This window comes from Oncorhynchus mykiss, chromosome 7 (assembly GCF_013265735.2).
Source record: "Oncorhynchus mykiss isolate Arlee chromosome 7, USDA_OmykA_1.1, whole genome shotgun sequence".
Classification (NCBI taxonomy): domain Eukaryota; kingdom Metazoa; phylum Chordata; class Actinopteri; order Salmoniformes; family Salmonidae; genus Oncorhynchus; species Oncorhynchus mykiss.
In genome coordinates this window covers 63437092-63460974 of record NC_048571.1, presented here as the reverse complement: position 1 = coordinate 63460974, position 23883 = coordinate 63437092, and the positions used below count along the sequence as shown (strand labels likewise).

Here is a 23883-nt window from a genome sequence, read left to right as displayed (position 1 = left end):
TAGGATGCATATCTGGGAGACCCGTTTGCGGTGTCGAAGATGGTGAAGCATGCGCTGGTGGAATCTATCAAAGTGACCAGAAGTCGTCTTATTCTGATTAATTGTGCTTCTGAAGAACAGAGGAAGACTGCAGTGGGCCTCAAAAGAATCCATACAACAGAAGTATCATGCTTTGAACTTCAGAGTAGAGCGCCCGTTAAAGGAGTCATCACAGATGGATGTTAACATTGAATACCTGAAGAGAATTCCAGGAGTGGTTGGTGCCCGGTGAAAAGGAGGAAAGTCTGTTGGTTATGTTGGTTCTGTAAGATTCACAGTAAGAGCTTTCACTCCCAAACCATTGCAGTGTAAACATTTTAAAGGATTTGGCAATGTTTTAGTGTGTGCAGGCGGACGGAGTATACTGAAGAACGATGTGTAGAAGGACAACGGTGTTGCAATTGTGTTGGGATCCCGAGTTCCTGGAGTGCCCTGTAAGGGTGAAGGAGCTGGAAGTGGCAAAAGTTAGAGTGGTCAATCGGAGGCAATTAAAAGAGCTAGTGAAGATATGGTAGTGGACATAATTGTAGCTGCGACTGAAAAGTTTTTGTGACTTCAAGAGTTTACATCGGAAGACTTGCAAGGGGTACTGGCGCCAGAAAACAGCCCGCCCTCCCAAGCTCCCCTTGAGCCAGCGGCTCAAAATAATGGCTGGAACGGAGCGAATGGAATGGCATCAAACACATGGAAACTGTGTTTGGTGTATTTGATACCATTCCACCTATTCCACTCCAGCCATTACCACGAGCCCATCCTCCCCAATTAAGGTGCCATCAACCTCCTGTGTCTTGAGCCTGTGTAGGGATCACATTGGTTCCATCTTTTTGGAATCCTGTTTCCATCCTGCACAGTAGGTGGTGGCATGCTGACTAAATTGTGCAAATGCTTACATGCCATAGAAGAAGAAGAAGAAGACACAAGTGTGCGTAAAGACACATTCTGGTCTTCAGGAGAAGAAGAAAAACATGTTGGGGACGGCTCTTTTCTGCACTATTGTACAACTGAATGAATTCAACTGAAACGACAGATTTTAACCTTGTCAGCTCAGGGATTCGATCCAGCAACTTTTTGGGTACTGGCCCAGCTCTCTAACCACTAGGATAACATTACCAGTGGAAGCTTTGTAGCTAGATCATATAAAGCCACTTTTCTGAGCTAATATTTAAATCAAATGTTTTAGGGCCCATACACAGATTGGCTACACAGTTACACATCCATAGCATACAGGTATTTTTTATCCTCCACTACAGAATAAGCAAGAAAATAGTCAGCTACTACTATGTTACTTGCATTGGCAAATACCCTTACAAAAAAAGATTGCAGTGAGAGTGCAGTATAACTGCAGTTAGAGTGCAGTAAAACTGCAGAATATTACAAATACTGCATTCAAAATAACCGTTTTTTTTACTGCAGTAATTTTGCAGTGTAACTGCAGTTAATCTGCAATTACTGAGTTCAAAATACCACAGTCTACTGCAGTTACTTCAGTAACTTTTTTTGTGAGGGTATCTTCTACCTCTTAAGTTAACGTTACATTACAACAATAAAGAACAATGACAAGTGTTTGACTTACAGTTGAAGTTGGAAGTTTACATAGATCTTAGCCAAATACATTTAAACTCAGTTTTTCACTATTCCTGACATTTAATCATACTAAAAATTCCCTATCTTAGGTCAGTTAGAATCACCCCTTTATTTTAAGAATGTGAAATGTCAGAATAATAGTAGAGTGAATGATTTTTTCAGCTTTTATTTCTTTCATCACATTCCCAGTGGGTCAGAAGTTGACATACACTCAATTAATTAAATTGTTTAACTTGGGGCAAACGTTTCAGGTAGCCTTCCACAAGCTTCCCACAATAAGTTGCGTGAATTTTGGCCCATTCCTCCTATCAGAGCTGGTGTAACTGAGTCAGGTTTGTGGGCCTCCTTGCTCACACACGCTTGTTCAGTTCTGCCCATACATTTTCTATAGGATTGAGGTCAGGGCTTTGTGATGGCCACTCCAATACCTTGACTTTGTTGTCCTTAAGCCATTTTGCCACAACTTTGGAAGTATGCTTGGGGTCATTGTCCATTTGGAAGACCCATTTGCGACCAAGCTTTAACTGATGTCTTGAGATGTTGCTTCAATATATCCACATATTTTTCCTGCCTCGTGATGCCATCTATTTTGTGAAGTGCTCCAGTCCCTCCTGCAGCAAAGCACCCCCACAACATGATGCTGCCATCTTCGTGCTTCACGGTTGGGATGGTGTTCTTCGGCATGCAAGCCTCCCCCTATTTCCTCCAAACATGATGATGTTCATTATGGACAAACATGTCTATTTTTGTTTCATCAGACCAGAGGACATTTCTCCAAAGAGTATGATCTTTGTCCCCATGTGCATTTGCAAACCATAGTCTTGCATTTTTATGGCGGTTTTGGAGCAGTGGCTTCTTCCTTGCTGAGCGGCCTCTCATGTCGATATAGTACTCGTTTTATTGTGGATATAGATACTTTTGTAGCTGTTTGCTCCAGCATCTTCACACGGTCCTTTGCTGTTGTTCTGGGATTCATTTGCACTTTTCACACCAAAGTACATTAATCTCTAGGAGAAAGAACACGTCTCCTTCCTGAGCAGTATGACGGCTTCGTGGTCCCATGGTGTTTATACTTGCGTACTATTGTTTGTACAGATGAACGTGGTAACTTCAGGCGTTTGGAAATTGCTCCCAAGGATGAACCAGACTTGTGGGGGTCTACAATTTTCTTTCTAAGGTTTTGGCTGATTTCTTTTGATTTTCCCATGATGTCAAGCAAAGAGGCACTGAGTTTGAGTTTGAAGGTAGGCCTTGAAATACATCCACAGGTACACCTCCAATTGTCTCAAATTATTTCAATTGGCCTATCAGAAACTTCTAAAGCCATGACATAATTTTCTGGAATTTTCCAAGCTGTTGAAAACTTCTTATGGGCAGGTGGGATGGTAGTGTCCCACATGGCAAACATCCAGTGAAATTGTAGAGCGCCAAATTCAAAATACAGAAATACTCATTATAAACATTCATAAAATATACAAGTGCTATTTAAACATCGGCTTAACTTCTTGTTAATCCAGCCGCTGTGTCAGATTTCAAAAAGGTTTTACGTCGAAAAGATACCATGCGATTATCTGAGGACAGTGCCCCGCTTACAGAAGCATGCAAACATTTTCCAGCCAAGTAGAGGAGTCACAAAAGTCAGAAATAGCGATACAATTAATTACTTACCTTTGATCTTCATGTGGTTGCACTAACAAGACTCCCTGTTACACAATAATTGTTTGTTTTGTTTGATAAAGTCCCTCTTTATGTCCCAAAACTCAGTTTTGTTGGCACGTTTTGTTCAGTAATCCACTGGCTCTAGGGCGGTCAAAACATGCAGACGAATACATCCTAATAGTATGTGTAAAGTTCATCGAAACATGTCAATCTGTGTTTATAATTAATCTTCAGGTTGTCTATTGTCTAAATAATCAATAATATTTCAACCGGACTATAGCCTTTTCAAAAGGAAGGAAAAACAACGAACGGCGCGCTCACAGTCAGGCGCCCAATCCAGCTCTGCATACTTCCCCTGTCCACTGACCAAAAGGTATTTTTACTCATCGTTTTTCAAAATACAAGCCTGAAAGCATGTCTAAAGACTGTTGACATCTAGTGGAAGCCATAGGAGCTGCAATCTGGGCACTAACCCATAAAATAGTCAATAGGCATTCAATGGAAAACAAATCGCATCAAAAAAATCCCACTTCATGGATGGAATTTCCTCAGGTTTTCGCCTGCCATACCAATTCTGTTATGCTCACAGACATTATTTTAACAGTTTTAGAAACTTCAGAGTGTTTTCCATCCAATACTACCATGCACATGCATATCCTAGCTTCTGGGCCTGAGTAACAGGCAGTTTACTATGGGCACGTTTGTCATCCAAACTTCAAAATACTGCCCCCTACCCAAGAGAGGTTAAGACATCCAGGGATTGCCATTGATTAGGCCTACATTAATATATGTGTTTGTCTATTGTTGTGACTTAGATGAAGATCAGACCAAATGTTATGACCATTTTATGCAGAAGTCCAGGTAATTACAAAGGGTTCATATATATAAAGTTGGATTTGATTTGATTTGAATAAGGCTGAAACTGTCCTGGGAAAAACGGGAGGGTCACCCTAACACACACAGTCAACTTACTAAGGTAGGCTACAAGGTGTATTACCATCAACTTTAAATAGGACTACCATTAGCCAGTGATGTAGTATTAACAAAAATAGATGGGTAAAGTGTTTGCTGATTGCAGTGAAAAAACTAACACTCCCTATACTTTCAGTGCATAGCAAAAATGTGTTTAGCATCCACTAGGCCTTAAGGCCTACACAACTGCTGGTCGCCTACCCTCTCATCCAAAGCTATTTTAAACACATGCACACATGCAGAATAGGTGTCCTATATTCAATATAATACACAAGTTGAATCAAAACATGTTTTACAACCTAGTTCATAATGTCCATAATGAATTAGTTCATGTTTTATCTTGACAGATCGTGTGACATAAAACACTACCTTTCCTTACGTTAATTACATTTATGACAGGGTTATTTGTCATTATTATGCATTTAACAATTGAATTAGAACATTGAACATTTCAATGTTTTGGTGTGAAAACAGTTCCAATGGGCACACAAATCTAAAATAATGTAGGCCTATGCCATTGCAAAATCGAACCGAAAGAGTCAATTATAGGCATACTGTCATTGACATATACTTGTTGGATGGATTGGATGCGCATTGGTGTCTAGATGTAGGTGTCACGCTGCTATGAAGAATTTGGAGACAGGCGCAGGAATTCATAACAGGGTTTTTAATACACCCCCAAAAAACAGCATACAAAACACTGGGATGTACCCAAACATAAGAGCATTGTAGAATGACACGGGATGAGACCCGTAATACACAATGCACAAAACACTCCAACGGACATGGGAACAGAGGGCACATATATAACATCATAATCAAGACAAATTGGGAACCAGGTGTGTGTGTGTATGTAAGACAAGACTGTCCGGGGTTGATGATAATGAATCGAGTTCAGTGAAGCCTAGAAGGCCAGTGATGTCCACCTCCGGTTCTGGTGAACAGAATTAGCAGCATTACTGTTTAGATCCGTGACAGTAGGCTAGTTGTCTAGTATTATTGTTGACCATCATCAACTGGTCCAGGAAAGAAAACAAATATTGAATAGTGATGACCGTTTCGGCAACATGAAAGAGAGGAGGATTGCATTGGTGTTCCTCTACAAATATGTTTTTTTCTACTTGCACTCACCACACACACACGCACTCATCACACACACACACACACACACACACACACACACACACACACACACACACACACACACACACACACACACACACACACACACACACACACACACACACACACACACACACACACACACACACACACACACACACACACACACACTGTAAGGAATGACACTGGAGAAGAGAAGCAGGTACTGGGAGTCAACATTTAATTAGGAACAGACATGGAACAAGACAGGAACAGCATCAGCACACGGGTAACAAAGACAGACGACATTCAATGCAGCAGCGGGGAACAGAGATGGGGAACTGACCAATATTGGGGAAGTAATAAACAGGTAATTGAGTCCATGTGAGTCCAATAATACACTGATGGGCGTGACGAGGAAAATCAGGTGTGCGTACTGATGGTGGCAGGAGTGCGTAATGCTGGGGAGCCTGGAGCCTTCGAGCTCCAGGGAGGGTGGGGGAGCGGGAGCGGGAGCAGACGTGACACACACAGAAATCAGAACCATGGACAGCCACATCATATTTACCTTACTTTGATTGGACTAAATTGTTTTTGGTATCTTTTTGTTGTCAGTGTATTAGACTAAGCATAGGTGATTTGATTATGTTTAAATGTTGTAGTTGAAATGGTTCTAGAATAGTGGAGGTAGCTCCTGTTTTCTTTGTGACTTGCGGTAATGCTCTGTGGTTCTAAATCAATAGTGTTTTTGTAGTCTGATTAAGACAAATTTGTATTTATTTAACTAGGCAAGTCATTGTAAATAAGAATTTGTTCCCCCCTAACCCAGACGACGCTGGGCCAATTGTGCGGAACTACGGAACTCCTGTTAACAGCTGGTTGTGATACAGCCCAGGATCGAACCAGGGTCTGTAGTGACACCTCTAGCACTGGGATGCAGTGTCTTAGACCGCTGCGCCACTCGGAGCTTGCTAGCTGAACTTCCTTTCTTGGGCAATGATGAGCCAGCTAGTTAACATTAGCCCATGCTGTAGGTCATGTAACTGTTTGTTACATGCAACATATTTTTGTGGACTTCCCCGGACAGAGGTTGCTCTCCGATTTTGTGATGAAACAAATGTGTGGTTGAATTTATTCTGCCACAGTGTCTTCTTATTGTCTCAGCCCAGGCCTATATATATATATTCATGGTGGCAAGGCATATTAACTAACAGGTTATAGAGCAAACAACAATTATGGCTTCCTTTTTCTGGCTTCGCTTCGCTAGTGATTTTACCCACTCACCGCTAATGGAACAGTGCACCCACCAACATTGCTTTCCAATTCGCAAGAGGCTGAGATCTGTATATAATGACGATGGGAGAGCAGGCGACAAGCTTAGGTCTGCATATTATGGCCATAGAAATGCATTGGGCTTATACTGGTCAGATTCTGGCCAGTTTGAGCCCTCTCGCTTCTCCTCTTCCTCTCTGCTGAAACTATCTCAAAGGAGAAATCATCAAATCAAGCGAAACAGGGTTCTACCTGGAAACAAAAAGGGTTCTCTTATGGGGACAGTTGAAGAACCCTTTAGGGCACTGGGTTCAAGCCCATGTAATAACAAATAAATGTGGCACATCCAACTCTGGTGTCTGCTGTCTACAGTATATTTCCATTATAGGACACATTTGGTACTTTTCACTTACATGTATTTTCTATTTTACCTTTAAAGTAGTCCATTGGCCAGGCGAAACCGCAATCCATGGTTCAGATCTGTTTAAATAGCCACCAATAAATTCAGCTTATTTAGCCACTGATAAATACAAAAAAATGGCTAATGTCAGTATGTCCACAATTGCATGGCCAATTCAACTCAATTACTTAGTTTGATCATATCCTAATAACCTTTTCATACTACAGTATCTCTCTGGCCTGTACAGTACGGTGCTGGCTCAGATATTTTCTTTCAACATTTTCCTTTCCAGCAAGGTTCCAGCAACTGTGGTGGATATGTAACCAGGCCAGCGCAGTACAGCTTGACAGTGTGAAATGGGTGGCGATGTAGCCAGAAGGAACATGCTAATGTTGCCCCATTCATTCCCAATAGAGTAGGAGTGGATTCAATTTACTATGGTAGAACTACCATCGCCCCATCACTACCATGTTTTGACCAGGTATGCATCTGTATTGATGCTAATGACATGATGATACAGTACACATGTAATACAAATGAACACACACATATAAAAGATAAGTTTCTTTATAAAATCAAAATATTAACAACAGCATCCAAACTTACAAGAAATGACAACTGCCTTAATGACAAAACAATGTTTTTTAAGGGACAACAAAGATAGGCGAAACAAAGCGTTGTTTTGAGAAACTTTGATAAGGGACAGCCGATATGGAACAACAGAAAAACAAACTACCAGTATATTTTATCTCACAAGAGCATACAAACACAAACTGGGGATTTCATGTTTTTACACAAACAGAAATACAAATCACAGACAGATTTTGAAATCCCTGAATTTAGAGTACAAAAAAGTCATAATGTTTTTACAAATTAAATTGAAAAATGAAAGTTATATTATAGTTATGAACACCAACAAATAAGAAAAATAAGAAAATGAAGACAAGTATAGTACATTCTCAAAAGCAATTATTTTACTCATAAAATACCCAACAATCCTCAAGCATTAAAAAGATAGAGCTTATCGATAATACTACAAGCTGTAAAAAGGAACAAAAATACAATAGCACACACATTTCAAATAATTGGCCTAAATGAAATTATTCCTGAATGATAACACTGGTGTAATTGTTTTTCTTTGTCAATCTATTTTCGGTTATCATTGCCAGCAAACAATCACTACTGTATTTCAGCTGTCTTGAAAACATTTTGTCCAAAATATATATGCCCTATATTCTTCATATATATTGATCGTGCTTGCTAAATGCACAAACACCATGGTTCTTTGCTACATCCGTTTAGCTTCAAACAAAACATTGACTATATAACAAGAATGAACAAATACTTAAATCAGTACATGTCGGATAAAAATGGTCAAACAGGCCTGATAGAAACAACACATTTGTCGGTAAACTTTCCAAATGTTGACAAAACAAAATATGCTAGACAAGGTGGAAGCGCGGTGGAAACGCCTTCATGACCAACTATTGATATATTAACTTTCATATCGAAGTAAACTTTGAGTCATGCGATGATATTGTGTGTTCATCCCACTACGACTCGGTAAAGCATGCAGTAAATAAATTATGTTGAACTTCACAGGGTGGTGAAAGTGCACGCTGATGAGTTTGATGCTCCTTTCCAATAAATATTGAGGGTCTTATTCTGGTGACATGATGATCGTCATGATGATTTGACAAATACAAATAATATCGCTTTTATTATGTAGGTAGCCTATACCCGCACTTTATCTGCGAGCTGTTGGCATTTCGCTACTCCTGCAATAACATCTGCTAAACACGTATATGTGACCAACGTGACAAGTGATTTGATAGAACGCACGTGATGTGTTGTTACAAAGCCATCAGTAGAGTTGAAAATGCGATGGAAACCCATTTACCTTGTATTTCTGATTCGGTACATGGAAATGTATCTGCGCAAGTTATTTTTATGTGTGCACAGACTGTTATTTGCAAGTCAATTTGATGGAAACACATCTCTGGTTGGAAAATGTGCATATAGTTTTTATGCGGATTTTAGAATATTCACATGGAAATCTGTTGCCAATTGGATGGAGTGCTAGTGACAGGGTCCTCTGTAGCATTCTGAGGCCACACACGCACACACACACCTACATAAATAGCCTACACACACTAAATATGTATTTTGTTTTAAAGCTATCAGATTTCTCACTAGAGTGGCTATGTGAACTGTGCTGCAGTGAGGGTTGAGGTTTATGCATCAAGGTGTGACTATATAGGCAAATTCTCCCCCTACTCCAAGAAGTCCTGGCTGAGTACTGAGTAGGTCTGTGCAGTGGCTGCTGACATGAAGGTGTAAATCACTCTTTCAGAATAACTAATGGTCTCAATGTACACTGGGGATTAACTCCAAATCCATTCCTTACCCTGGAAGTCTTACTCAGCCTGAGGTCCATGTTAATGCTTTACAACCACAGACTTTTACAAGTCCACACACTGCTGTGCCTGTTGGCACTAGCTAAGAGACAACGGCACGGTGCCGACAGTGTGGAAACTGAATACACTGTAGATGTGGAGTTTGAGACATTATGAGCATAAATACATTAATGAATGTACATTAATGATCTGCCTTCTGTCTGTACTGGGTCTGAAGTTCAAATGTATGCAGATGATACAGTGATATATGTGCATGCAAAGAGCAAACAACAAGCTGCACAATAACTCACTACTGTAATGGTCCAGGTTACAAAGTGGCTCAGTGACTCGTGTTTGCATCTCAATGTGAAAAAAACTGTTTGCATGTTCTTCACAAAGAGGGCAACAGATGCTACTGAGCCAGATGTCTATGTGTCAGGGGAGAAGCTCCAGGTGGTATCTGATTTGAAGTACCTTGGCATCATACTTGATTCCAACCTCTCTTTTAAAAAGCATGTGAAAAAGGTAATTCAAATAACCAAATTCAACCTAGCTAATTTCCAATTTATACAAAATTGTTTGACTACAGAGGTAGCAAAACTGTACTTCAAATCTATGATACTCCCCCACTTAACATACTGCTTGACTAGTTGGACCCAAGCTTGCTGTACAACATTAAAACCTATTCAGTCTGTCTACAAACAGGTTCGCAAAGTGCTTGATAGGAAGCCCAATAGCCATCATCATTGTCACATCCTTAGAAAGCATGAGCTCTTGAGTTGGGAAAATCTTGTGCAATACACCGACGCATGTCTTGTATTCAAGATCCTTAATGGCCTGGCTCCCCCTCCACTCAATATTTTTGTTAAACAGAAAACCCAGACATATGGCAGCAGATCCACAAGGTCTGCCATGAGAGGTGACTGTATATTTCCCCTAAGGAAAAGCACCTTTAGTAAATCTGCATTCTCTGTGAGAGCTTCCCATGTCTGGAATACACTGCCATCAGACACACATAACTGCACCACATATCACACTTTCACAAAATGCTTGAAGACATGGCTAAAGGTAAATCAGATTTGTGAACATGGTCCCTAGCTGTGTGTTGCCGCTTTCCATGTTGTCTGTTGTCTGTAGCTTGTGAGGTGTGGAAACACTTTGTTACTTTTATGAATTTTGTCTTGCTGCTTTTTGTTTTATGTTGCTCTGTCTGTATGCTATGTCTTGCTTGTCCTATGTTGCTATGTCTTGCTTGTTCTATGTTGCTATTGTCTATATTGTAATTGTTTTTAATAACCTGCCCAGGGACTGCGGTTGAAAATTAGCCGGCTGGCTAAAACCAGCACTTTTACTGAAACGTTGATTAATGTGCACTGTCCCTGTAAAAATAAAAATAAACTCAACTCAACTCAACTCAAATACCCTGCTCCTTTATTAAAGTCAGATTGTGCACAGTCATCATTGGGGCAAGAAGATATGTTTATAGAGGAACTGGGAGGAATATCTCACTTGTGGACTTTTTGATAATTAAATGCAGTCATTCTAAAAGGACTAACTTATCTAAATATCAAATGAATCTGTAAAGCATAAAAGTAAAAAAACATAATTAAGAAAAATGACTGGAGTAATGAAATCAACCATACGGTTCTGTGAATGTTATTGGACAGAACTAGGGACTAAAAGTCCTAGAAACCAGTTCATGTATGTAGACAGTTTCCAAAATAGTATCTCATCTATTCTATGGTAGAACAAGCATAAAACACTAAATTATGTTACACAAGTAGCAAGAAACACACACAGAGAGACACATGTGGGTGCACACACACACTGACACACAAAGACATCTACATACCGCAGACACATTCATTTTCCTGATTCATGGCTTTGCATATAATTCCAATATTGCTTATTCATCTACGAGATCATCACTGTATGAGGGTGAGACTTCATTGACATCAATGATATGTGTAACTATGGCCTATACATGAGTTTTTGAATTGAATGAATGGACCTAAGACTGAACTGGTCCTGTGTTAGTGATCTAGTCCATGTATTCTGACTCATAACACTAGTAATTATGGCTTACTTTCAATGTGCTGTACTGTTATCAACACACTACCTAAGCCATGACTTGGGGCTGGGAGCATAGCTGTGGGAAGATGTTTGGAGGTGGAGGAGTGGTGATGATTTTTCAGGGGGTGCTGCAGCACCCTCAGCATACCTACTTCCCGCGGCTATGGCTGGGAGCAGACGGCTAGTTTCAGAATCACAGATGTCAGCTACAGATGAAGTCAGAAGTTAGGTTGGAGTCATTAAAACTTGTTTTTCAACCACTCCACAAATGTCTTGTTAACAAACTATAGTTCTGGCAAGTCGGTTAGGACATCTATTTTGTGCATGACACAAGTCATTTTTCCAACAATTGTTTACAGACAGATACATTCACTTATAATTCACTGTGTCACAATTCCAGTGGGTCAGAAGTTTACATACACTAAGTTGACTGTGCCTTTAAACAGCATGAAAAATGATTTGCTTGACATCATCGGAAAATCAAAAGAAATATACCTCAGAATTTTTTTTTAGATCTCTATAAGTCTGGTTTATCCTTGGGAACAATTTCCAAACGCCTGAAGGTACCACATTCATCTGTACAAACAATAGTACACAAGTATAAACACCATGGGACCACGAAGCCGTTATACTGCTCAGGAAGGAGACGCGTTCTCTCTCCTAGAGATGAACGTACTTTGGTGCGAAAAGTGCAAATGAATCCCAGAACAACAGCAAAGGACCGTGTGAAGATGCTGGAGGAAACAGGCACAAAAGTATCTATATCCACAGTAAAACGAGTCCTATATCGACATAACCTGAAAGGCCGCTCAGCAAGGAAGAAGCCACTGCTCCAAAACCGCAATAAAAAAGCGAGACTACGGTTTGCAACTGCACATGGGGACAAAGATGATACTTTTTGGAGAAATGTCCTCTGGTCTGATGAAACAAAAATAGAACTGTTTGGCCATAATGACCATCGTCATGTTTGGAGGAAAAAGGGGGAGTCTTGCAAGCCAAAGAACACCATCCCAACCACAGAGGTGGCAGAATCATGTTGTGGGGGTGCTTTGCTGCAGGAGGGACGGGTGCACTTCACAAAATAGATGGCATCACGAGGAAGGAAAATTATGTGGATATATTGAAGCAACATCGCAAGACATCAGTCAGTAAGTTAAAGCTTGGTCGCAAATGGGTCTTCCAAATGGACAATGACCCCAAGCATTCTTCCAAAGTTTTGGCAAAATGGCTTAAGGACAACAAAGTCAAGGTATTGGAGTGGCCATCACAAAGCCCTGACGTCAATACTATAGAACATTTATGGGCAGAACTGAAAAAGCATATGCGAGCAAGGAGTCCCACAAACCTAACTCAGTTACACCAGCTCTGTCAGGAGGAATGGGCCAAATTCACCCAACTTATTGTGGGAAGCTTATGGAAGGCTACCTGAAACAATTTAATACTAATTGAGTGTATGTACTTGGAATGTGATGAAATAAATAAAAGTTGATATAAATCAACTAGGACTAGGACATTTTTACTAGGACTAAATGTCAGGAATTGTGAAAAACTGAGTTTAAATGTATTTGGCTAACGTGTATGTAAACTTCCGACCTCAACTGTATGTACTGGATTCTGCCCACCCAGATATCTGATCCCCCTGGTAGACTGCATGGCATTCCACTGAGAACAAAGGGAAACTACATTAGTTCTGTTTCACATTCAGATCCCTGTAGAATGGCTTGTTGATGAAGAAAACGGGGAGAGTGGCGAACCGTCGGTGCTACCCCACAGTTCCTTGTTGTGATTGTCTTGAACATTCACGCTGGTGAGTTTTTGTCCATCTCTAGAATCACCCTGAGTCAAAGCATTGGCATTAAATTGTAGAAAATTGACCCTGCACACCTTTATAGACGTTAAAGGAGTGTGTTTGTGTGTTTAGTATATGTGTAGCTCACAACTATAGCTTGCAACGTGCCATAGTCCATTGGTCAAATCCTTGTTTTTGTTTCTCATCGAGCAGAGATCTACAATAAGCTCTGTCCCAATGAGTGAAGTCACAAGCACAGACGATGTAAAGATCAGAAGAGAGTTGCCCGTTTGTAAGTTGAGTTTTCAACTTACAAACTGAGAATCTATCGCTAGTTTGATATTGCTCGTCAAACATGAGCATGACTGAAGCATAAACGAGACAACAATAACAGAGTAAAATACATAGTAACACACTTGAATATATGTTCAAATATGAATGTTATTTGGGGGAAAATCATACAATAGAAAAACATTAATGTCAAAAAACTATTCTCAAAAGGCATTTGTGGCGAATGGTTTTCACAATAAGAGTTTGGTTGTTGCAGTTGTCGTTTCGTCAATGCTCTTGCACTCCGAGTAGCCCTTAAGGAAAGTGGGGGAGTGCATTTCATATGGTCCACCAATCCAAGCTGCTGCCATTCAGATTAGGATCTCTTGTGTTTCTCTTTGTGTGGAGACAGCATTGTAAAGTAGCATATGGTCAGTCTTATGATTGGCACAGTGATCTCTCGTGGCACTTGTCCCAACTCTGAGATTTAGTGCTTGTTTTTCTCTCTCTTCTCTTCCAGACTACATGTTCCACCTGTTTTTATTTTATTTATTTAACTTGGCAAGTCAGTTAAGAACAAATTCTTATTTACAATGGCGGCCTAGGACCAGTGGGTTAACTGCCTTGTTCAGGGGTAGAACGACATATTTTTACCTTGTCAGCTCAGGGATTCGATCTAGCAACCTTTTGGTTACTGGCCAAACGCTCTAACCACTAGGCTACCTGCCGCCCCAAGAAACTGTTCCTGTAGACAGTTCCTGAAACTTTTCCTGTAGACAGTTCCTGGGCCAGTTTCACCCTGGAGTGACAGAGTAGGTTCACTACATAGAGCCTTTACATTACTGTCTATCTAGAGCAAAGGGGAAATTCTTATGGGTATACAGCATGTGTGTGTGTGTGTGTGTGTGTGTGTGTGTGTGCGCGCTCGCGCGCGTCTGTGTATGTGTATAGGGGTGTGGGGGGTAGTTTAACAGGTGTAACAGCAGAGGTCTTGGAGTAAACAGGTGTAACAGCTTGGTCTTGGAGTAGACCTTTGTTATAGGATGGGCTGCTCATGTGGGTAGATGACTTGGTGGGCTTGTAAGAATAGGACAGGGAGTGTTGGTCTGTCTGAGGGTGGTGGAATAGGAGGTGACGAGAATGGGTCAGAGTGCATCACTATGTCACTCTCACTGGGATCTCCCAGTTGCCCCTTTCTGGGACACCGCTTCTGCCGCTGCAGCCTCCCCCCAGGGCTCCCCATCGCTGTCCGCCCCCCTCTCCCTCTCCTCGTCCCCCCACTCGTCCTCCTCATCCTCATCTTCCTCCTCGAGGCTCTTCTCCTCCCTCTCTTTCTTGATGGCTTGGATGGCAGGGGGGGCGGAGGCGCTGTCCCCAGAGTCGCTGCTGTCCTCAAAGGCCTCGGGGTTCTCCAGCATCTCCCTGATCAGAGGAGGCATGGGGCCTGGGATCTCCATCTTCAGAGTGATGGCTCTCTCAGCACCTACAGTACACAAAGAGACCCACGCATAAACATAAGTTTACATTCACATTGACACTTTAGCCATTTAGCCATCCAGAGTGACTTACAATCAGTTATTCATTGTTAATTATTTGGGGTGCTATGTCTCTATCAATACTGATTGAATGCAGGAGTCTGAGGCTCTACTATATATGCATATTGATCTATGTGTCAGTATTGTGTTAGTATAGCCTGTGTTATGAATAAAGATCTAAGATGTGCTATATATCTGTACTGTGTACTACATCCTTATCTGTACTGACCCTTGGTGCTGATGCCCCTGAGGTCGGTGACCTTCATCAGCATGCGGGGGAACATGTGGGGCTTGTTGGGGCGTCTGCGGCGGGCGTAGATTTTCAGGGCCTCCAGGAGGGGTTCCTGTAGCTTGTCCACCTTCTGGGGCTCCTCCAGGTCCATACGGTCTGAGGGAGAGAGCCAATCACACTGGGTCAGGAAGGGGGAGAGCCAATGATGGGTATAAAAAGAGTCAGCAGCCAATGACATAGGGTCAGGGAGAAGAAAAAAAAGGAACACAAATAGAAGAGGCAAGAGTCTGTATTGTAGTGTATTGTATTGTACCTAGGAGTGTATTGTACCTAGGATATTGAGCCAGGGCTCTAAATTCAGAATATTAATTGGTAGCACTAGTGCTCCCAACTTATAAAAGTTAGGAGCACAACATAAAATGTACGAGCCCCAATTGAGATATAGCCTATACTGGGCCTATATGTACTGTATTCTAGCTGCTTCTGATACTGTTCCCTAGAAACTAATGTGTAACCCTGTAAATAAATGTGTATTATAAAATACTAAAATGATGATACAATTACCTGTCATTGAAATTACAAAGTCGTTTGTCGAATGTTAGGTTTCTAAATTGTGTAAAAGAGTAACTGTACTACTGAGATTACATCGAAAATTGTAGATGAAAGAGATTAGTCACTCATTCATTGCTATCCTCATTGATCTCCTGAAGAAGCCATCCCTGTAACTTTCTTTCTGTGTCCCCAACTGTTCAGATATGGCCTACTAGTTACCAGGTTATTAGCTAGCCAGCTAGGTAACAGGGCTGAACAAAGTGTAAGCAAATTAATGTAAAATTCGAAGAAACAAGACGTTTTCGCTGTAGTAATGGTACAACCATGATGCTAATGAATATGTGTTTGCTTTTTTCTCTAGGGCACTCGGAAACAACGGTAGAACGAAATCATTACAACAATTATCTAGCCGCATTGGTTCTCTCAAATAAAAATTCAAGGTCTCACAGCAAAATGTTTAGGAGCATATGCCACCAAAATGGTCACATATTATTATTGAGACATGTGCGTGCACACACAAACAGTAGTACCTCCACAGATCAAGCAGATGGCGCTGAGGAGGCCGGTTTCTGTGTCGTCCATCTCCAGAGGCAGCAGCTGGCCAGCAAAGGCAAACACCAGCTCTGTGAGAGGGCCAAAGCCTGCGTTGTGCATCTGGGTCCGGTTCAGGGTCAGCCCGTCGGAGAAGGTCATTGTGTCCTGCTCCGGAGTGTAGCGAGTGCAGATCCTCAGCATCTGAGAGGAGAGGATGGAGAGGTTAGGGGAATAAATGACAACAAAGATGATGAAAAGGGAGGGTGAGGAAGAGGGGGTGTGTAAATTGTAGGGAGTGGCAAAGGATTGAGGATAGTGACATGTTGATTGTGTGTTAAGGGAAAGAGGAGTATGGATAGAGCATTGTGAGGGAAAGAGAGAAGTAGATAGGTTGTAGTGTGGGAGAGAAGAGTGAAAATGTAGGGAGAGAGCAGTGAGGGAGAGAGGAGTACAGACAGAGTGGAGGTGGAGGGAGAGAGCAGTGAGGGAGAGAGGAGTACAGACAGAGTGAAGGTGGAGGGAGAGAGCAGTGAGGGAGAGAGGAGTACAGACAGAGTGGAGGTGGAGGGAGAGAGCAGTGAGGGAGAGAGGAGTACAGACAGAGTGAAGGTGGAGGGAGATAGCAGTGAGGGAGAGAGGAGTACAGACAGAGTGGAGGTGGAGGGAGACAGCAGTGAGGGAGAGAGGAGTACAGACAGAGTGGAGGTGGAGGGAGAGAGCAGTGAGGGAGAGAGGAGTATAGACAGAGTGGAGGTGGAGGGAGAGAGCAGTGAGGGAGAGAGGAGTACATACAGAGTGGAGGTGGAGGGAGAGAGCAGTGAGGGAGAGAGGAGTACAGACAGAGTGGAGGTGGAGGGAGAGAGCAGTGAGGGAGAGAGGAGTACAGACAGAGTGGAGGTGGAGGGAGAGAGCAGTGAGGGAGAGAGGAGTACAGACAGAGTGGAGGTGGAGGGAGAGAGCAGTGAGGGAGAGAGGAGTACAGACAGAGTGGAGGTAGAGGGAGAGAGCAGTGAGGGAGAGAGGAGTACAGACAGAGTGGAGGTGGAGGGAGAGAGCAGTGAGGGAGAGAGGAGTACAGACAGAGTGGAGGTGGAGGGAGAGAGCAGTGAGGGAGAGAGGAGTACAGACATAGTGGAGGTGGAGGGAGAGAAGTGTTCAGGTACCAGTATATCCAGACAGGCTGATTTGAGGAGAGTGATCTGGTCAGCGATGGTGAGGGTGGTGAAGCCTGGCAGGCGCTTGGCAAACTCCACTATCTTGATGATGCACTTGGTGGAGAGTTCACTGAACTTATCCCACAGCCCCAGATCCAACTGTACACGGTGGTCTGCACTGGAGTTCTGGAATACGAGAGAGAGGGCTAAGGTGTGTGTGTGTGTGTGTGTGTGTGTGTGTGTGTGTGTGTGTGTGTGTGTGTGTGTGTGACACTCACTGTAGTGTATTTGCCCAGCTGGACAAGTGAGGGAAAGGTATCTTTGTGGGCCTTGCTGACTTTGTTGACTAGCTCTTCCAGTTCTCCACTGAGCTCATAGCTCTCCAGCAACACCACCTCCTCCTTCACATCCTTCTTCTTCTTGTTCCTGTCATTACGCACCGCTGCATGACAGAGAAGAGGAAGGAGTGACGATAAGTGAGAGAGTAAGGGAAAGTGGTGGATTGGTGGTGCTTATAATATCCATTTATAGGGGCCATATTGTGATTTCACTGTAAACCCTAGCTATCCCAATACACACACTTACAGACATAAACTGTAGTGAGATCCCTTTACAAATTCTTTGCCACCCAATCACTCTCACAACCTCTCTGTTTTCAAGCAGTCTCTGATCTCCTCACACCTTTACATTTGAGCACAACTTACCCAGCAGGCAAACTGGACAAAACGGGTTGTAATGGCATCCCTCTGATGCACTGTTACTCACCTTCTTTGGACATGCCAACCTCAAAGCACTTTTGCAGCCGGCAGTACTGACAGCGATTACGGGTCACCTTGTTGATCTGACAGTTCTTGTCTCGGTGGCAGGTATACACCATGTTCTTCTGAATACTGCGCCGGAAGAATCCCTGAGAGAGTGAAGAGAGAGAGAGACCGAGGAAGAGAGACAGAGAAATACCAACAGACCAAGAGAGAGTAAAAGAGAGAGAAATAAGGCATTAAAACATCCTTAATGGTCACAAGACCATATCTCTGGAGCATAGATGGAATATGTCTCACTACATGGCCACAGGAGGTTATTTCAGCCCATGCCCTTACTGTAGATAAAGATTAGACCAGAGGACAGCACAGGTGTCTTTACATCGTGTAATGTCTCAGAATAGGGATACATTGCATGGAAGAAATGATGGTAGACGGTCTGTTTGCCCCAGTCTGACTTTCTGGCTTGTTTGTTTGTGTATGCATTTTCTGTATATGTCATGTATTTGCTTGTGTTACACATCCTGTCTGTGTACCGAGCCTTCAGAAAGTAGTCATAGCCCTTGACTTATTCCACATTTTGTTGTGTTACACCCGGAATTCAAAGTGCATTTCATTGTTTTTTCCCCCCGCACCTATCTCTACACACAATACACAATAGAAATTGCATCAAATTTATTGAAAATTAAATACAGAAATATTTCAAACTATTTACACCACTGAGTCAATACTTTGTAGAAGCCCCTTTAGCAGTGATTACAGCTTTGACTCGTGTTGGGTATGTCTGTATCAGCTTTGACTCGTGTTGGGTTTCCTCAAGCTCTGTTAAGATAGATGGAGAACGACAGTAACCTGACATCTTCAAGTCAATCCACCAATTTTAAATGGGATTCAACTCTGGGCTTTGGCTGGGCCACTCAAGGACTTTCCAATTCTTGTCCTGAAGCCATTGCAGAATTGCTTTGGCTGAACACTTGGGGTCTATTGTCCTGTTGGAATGTAAATCTTCGCCCCAGTCTAAGGTTGTTTGCACTCTGAAGCAGGTTCTCATCAAGAATTTGCCTGTAATAGACTTCATTCATTGTTCCCTCCATCCTTACCAGTCACCCAATCATTGATGCTGAAAAGCATCCCCGTAGCATGGTGCTGCCGCCACCATGCTTGATGGTAGAGATGGTGTTAGACGGGTGATGAGCCTGGTTTTCTCCAGACATAACATTTTGCATTCAGGCCAAAGAGTTTCATTTTGGTCTCAGACCACAGAATCTTTTGCTTTAGTCTTTCACTTGCCTATTTGCTTACGCCAGGCGTGCTGTCGTGTGCTTTTTTCTCAGGAATGGCTTCCGTCTGGCCACTCTCCCATAAGCCTAGATTGGTGAAGTGCTTTAGAGAAATGTCCTTCTGGCAGGTTCTCCCATCTCAGCCAAGGAACTCTGTAGTTCTGTCAGAGTGCTCATTGGGTTCTTGGTCACCTCCCTGACCAAGGCTCTTCTTACCCGGTTATTCAGTTTGGTCAAACGGCCAACCTAGAGTTGGGTAGTTCCATATTTTTAACATTTTCCAATGATGGAGACCACTGTTCTCTTTCAAACTTTCAACACTTTAGAAATAGTTGTATACCCTTCCCCAGATATATGCCTCATCATAATTATCGCTGCGATCTACAGACAGTTCCTTGGACTTCATGGTATAGTTTCTACTCTGACATGCACATCTTCTTCCTTAAAGTTTTATGGCAGACTACAACTATTTGTGTATTGCTACCACCTACTGTGCGGGGTCTTCTTCTTTGATATTATTGCCGCCCGCAAACAAATACTGTAGCTGCATGCCGCCACCTACAGTTTTGGCTGTATATCAGCCCAAATAATTAACCAAATAAACAATACAAAACTCAATGTACTCCAGATTCAACTGCCAACGCCCATCCCTACAGGCTCTGGGGTCTGAGAAGGAAGAGCATCTTCAGACAGTATTCTATGCAATGTTTTGGCAGTGAAGTCCTGGAAACCCCAAAAACCTTTCAGCCACAGATACTATTATGTTCAGTTTCTTCTGTTGTTTGTTTGTTTGTGCAGTACAATAAACCACATCTCTGATAAACACCATGAACCCTACCTTCTTCACAATCAGCATATCAGTTTCCCTCAACTGTTGAACAACACTCTGAATCTCCACAGTCTGCGGAGCATCCACCACCATATCTTCAGCTCCCCTCGCTCATTCAACTATTTCATGTGCCTTCGTGTAGGAGACCTGCTGTATAGACCTAACCCTTACCACTTCATACTCCTTTACCCTAACCGGGCTCTCCGGGGAATTGGGAACATGGTTGCATCACAATTACAACATCGTAGAGCCTCAGATTCTTCAACAACATTCCTTTGGCACACACTTGATACAAAACAACGGCTTGGACACAGAAGCTCTCACTGCACAAATCCCAACTTCACGTGAAGGGAGATACTCTTCGTCAAACATCAATAATACCGACAGGCTTTCTTCTTTTCCCCATTCACTACACACTACACCGTTCAGCCGGCGTGCTCCAACTACTCCTGTATGCCACTCGTAAAGCACGAGGCCTCCACATCCAACGTGATGCCAGAGTCGACACCTTTTAACGGTGCTCTGCTACAAAAATCTAAACTCTCCACTTCATAACTCGGTAGTTTGTTGATCCTTAATGCCTTTTCCTTCTGCTCTTGTGACACACAAGAAATCAAAACAAAAACACTTCTGGTCCCTCTGACCGATTCCACCTTGATACTTCAAACGGATCTCCCAAAAATCAATTGTTAGTGAACCTATACTCATTAACAACTTTCACCCTTTTTATTCAATTTTCCTTTATCACTGTCTTCCACTCTTCAGCCAAACTGCAAGGATTCACTCTCTCCACCAATGTCACTCCCACTGAGCCAGAAACATTCTTCACATCCTTGGAACGAGGCCCGAACTCGGCAGTCCTCACCGTGGGTACTTTGTCCACAGTCCCGTCAGGTTCCATCTCCGAGCTACTATCGCATGTATCCCTCATTTTACACGTCACCAATCTTCCTCAACTCAACTCATTCTTGGCTGTCATCACTACACCTGCCACTGCAATTGATTCACCCTCACTCTTGTCACGTTCAATTTCCTTTTCTAGCTCTTCCAGAAGTTCTGTGCAATTCATATTCACTCAGGACATATTTCACTTTTCTTCTGTTTCCCTTGTCTGCCATCTTCTCTTTCAGCAAGTCTTCCAGAAGGTTTGTACAATCCCCCACTCCATATTTATTCATAATCTGTCCCAGGTTTTTCCTTTTGCCCTTTTCCCCCATCTTCTTGAACCCATGCCCCTGCAACCTCAGCTAGCGCTTCCTCATCTCGCCAATGCCACTCCTGTTCATCTGCGTTCCTGACATGCACTGTCAACTGTGGGACCTTATATAGCCAGGTGTGTTTCTTTCTAAATCATGTCCAAACGTTTGAATTGGCCACAGGTGGACTCCAATCAAGTTGTAGCGACATTTCAAGGGTGACCAAAGGAAATTGGATGCACCTGAGCTCAATTTGGAGTGTCATAGGAAAGGGATGTGAATACTTACTCTAAATGAGACATTTCTATATTTCATTTTCAATACATTTGCAAAAATGTCAAAAAAATAGTTTTAACCATAGGGTAGTTGTGTAGATGGGTCAGAGAGAGAAAAAAATGAATTCAGACTGTAACACAACAAAATATGGCGGGGTATGAATACTATGTGAAGGCATTTATGACTGGGTATATTGTGTCTCTCTGTTTTGATGTGTCTCACCTTGCAACCCTCACAGGAGCTGACCCCGTAGTGGTAGCCAGAGGACTTGTCCTGGCACACGAAACAGGGCTTGTAAATGCGGGGAGGAGGGGGTGGAGAGGGTGAACTGGGCACCATCTCCTCAGAGCTGGTGCTCTGGGTCTCCACTGCTGCTCAGAGAGAGAGAGAGAGAGAGAGAGAGAGAGAGAGAGAGAGAGAGAGAGAGAGAGAGAGAGAGAGAGAGAGAGAGAGAGAGAGAGAGAGAGAGAGAGAGAGAGAGAGAGAGAGAGAGAGAGAGAGAGAGAGAGAGAGAGAGAGAGAGAGAGAGAGAGAGAGAGAGAGAGAGAGAGAGAGAGAGAGAGAGAGAGAGAGAGAGAGAGAGAGAGAGAGAGAGAGAGAGAGAGAGAGAGAGAGAGAGAGAGAGAGAGAGAGAGAGAGAGAGAGAGAGAGAGAGAGAGAGAGAGAGAGAATAAATAAATGGGGGCAAAGAAGTCATAGACATTATCTTACTGCACATTTCAGTACTGAAGCTAATAGGTACACTGCATGTCAGAGGAAGAACATGAACATATTTCTTTCTTCCTGATGGGGGGAGAGGGAAAGAGACACAATTAGCTGATGGACAGATGGCTACACTGATAAAAATCATTATCGGCAGATGAGATTTGATTGGTGTCTCCACTACTGGGTAGTGGGGGTGGAGCATACCTCTGACTGACTGACAGCTAAATGGTGTGTGTGGGTGTTTTTTTTTATTTGAATGCCAGCTCAACCCGACATGCTTATATACCTATAGCCACATTTGAACAAAAAGACTGAAGGTAATCTCGTGATGGCACCGCGTTCTTAGGAAACTATGCAGTATTTTGTTTTTTTTATGCATTCATTCTTACACTGTTACCCCAAGAAATCTTAAGTCTTATTACATAGAGCCGGGAAGAACCATTGGATATAAGAGCAACGTCAACCAACATTACGACTAGGAATACGACTTTCCCAAAGCGGATCCTCTGTTTGGACCACCACCCAGGACAGAAACATGACTGAATACAAACAGTGTAGCTACTCCATCCACAAGGCAATCAAACAAGCTACGCGTCAGTATAGAGACAAAGTAGAGTCGCAATTGAACGGCTCAGACACAAGACATATGTGGCAGGGTCTACAGTCAATCACAGAGTACAAACAGAAAACCAGCCCCGTCGCGGACACCGACGTCTTGCTCCCAGACAAACTAAACAACTTATTTGCTCTCTTTGAGGACAATACAGTGCCACTGACACGGCCGACCACCAAAACATGCCAACGTGAGTAAAACATTTAAATGTGTTAACCCTCGCAAGGCTGCAGGCCCAGACGGCATCCCTAGCCTCAGAACATGCGCAGACCATGAATCCCTATCCCAGTCTGCTGTTCCCACATGCTTCAAGCGGGCCACCATTGTTCCTGTACCCAAGAAAGCTAAGGTAACTGAGCTAAATGACTATCGCCCCATAGCACTCACTTCCGTCATCATGAAGTGCTTTGAGAGACTATTCAAGGATCATATCACCTCCACCCTACCTGACACCCTAGACCCACTCCAATTTACTTACCGCCCCAATAGGTCCACAGACGACGCAATCGCAATCACACTGCCCTATCCCATTTGGACAAGAGGAATACCTATGTAAAAATGCTGTTCATCAATTACAGCTCAGCATTTAACACCATAGTATCCTCCAAACTCGTCATTAAACTCGAGACCCTGGGTATCGACCCCGCCCTGTGCAACTGGGTCC

General features: G+C 42.8%; 1 protein-coding gene across 2 annotated transcripts in view; it reads right to left on the bottom strand.

Annotated features, from left to right (window-relative positions):
- Nucleotides 1-14594: 14594 nt before the first annotated feature.
- Nucleotides 14595-23883, bottom strand: part of LOC110528197 (retinoic acid receptor gamma-A) — a 74433-nt gene continuing 65144 nt past the window's right edge. For both annotated transcript variants that reach the window (XM_036983744.1, XM_036983745.1), the window contains 7 exons: nt 22124-22272; nt 18328-18469; nt 17841-18004; nt 17572-17748; nt 16405-16609; nt 15320-15478; nt 14595-15038 (listed from right to left, as the gene is read on the bottom strand). In XM_036983744.1, the coding sequence (XP_036839639.1) occupies nt 14725-15038; nt 15320-15478; nt 16405-16609; nt 17572-17748; nt 17841-18004; nt 18328-18469; nt 22124-22272 (1310 nt within the window). In that variant the 3' untranslated portion in view covers nt 14595-14724. The remainder of the gene's footprint in view (nt 15039-15319; nt 15479-16404; nt 16610-17571; nt 17749-17840; nt 18005-18327; nt 18470-22123; nt 22273-23883) is intronic.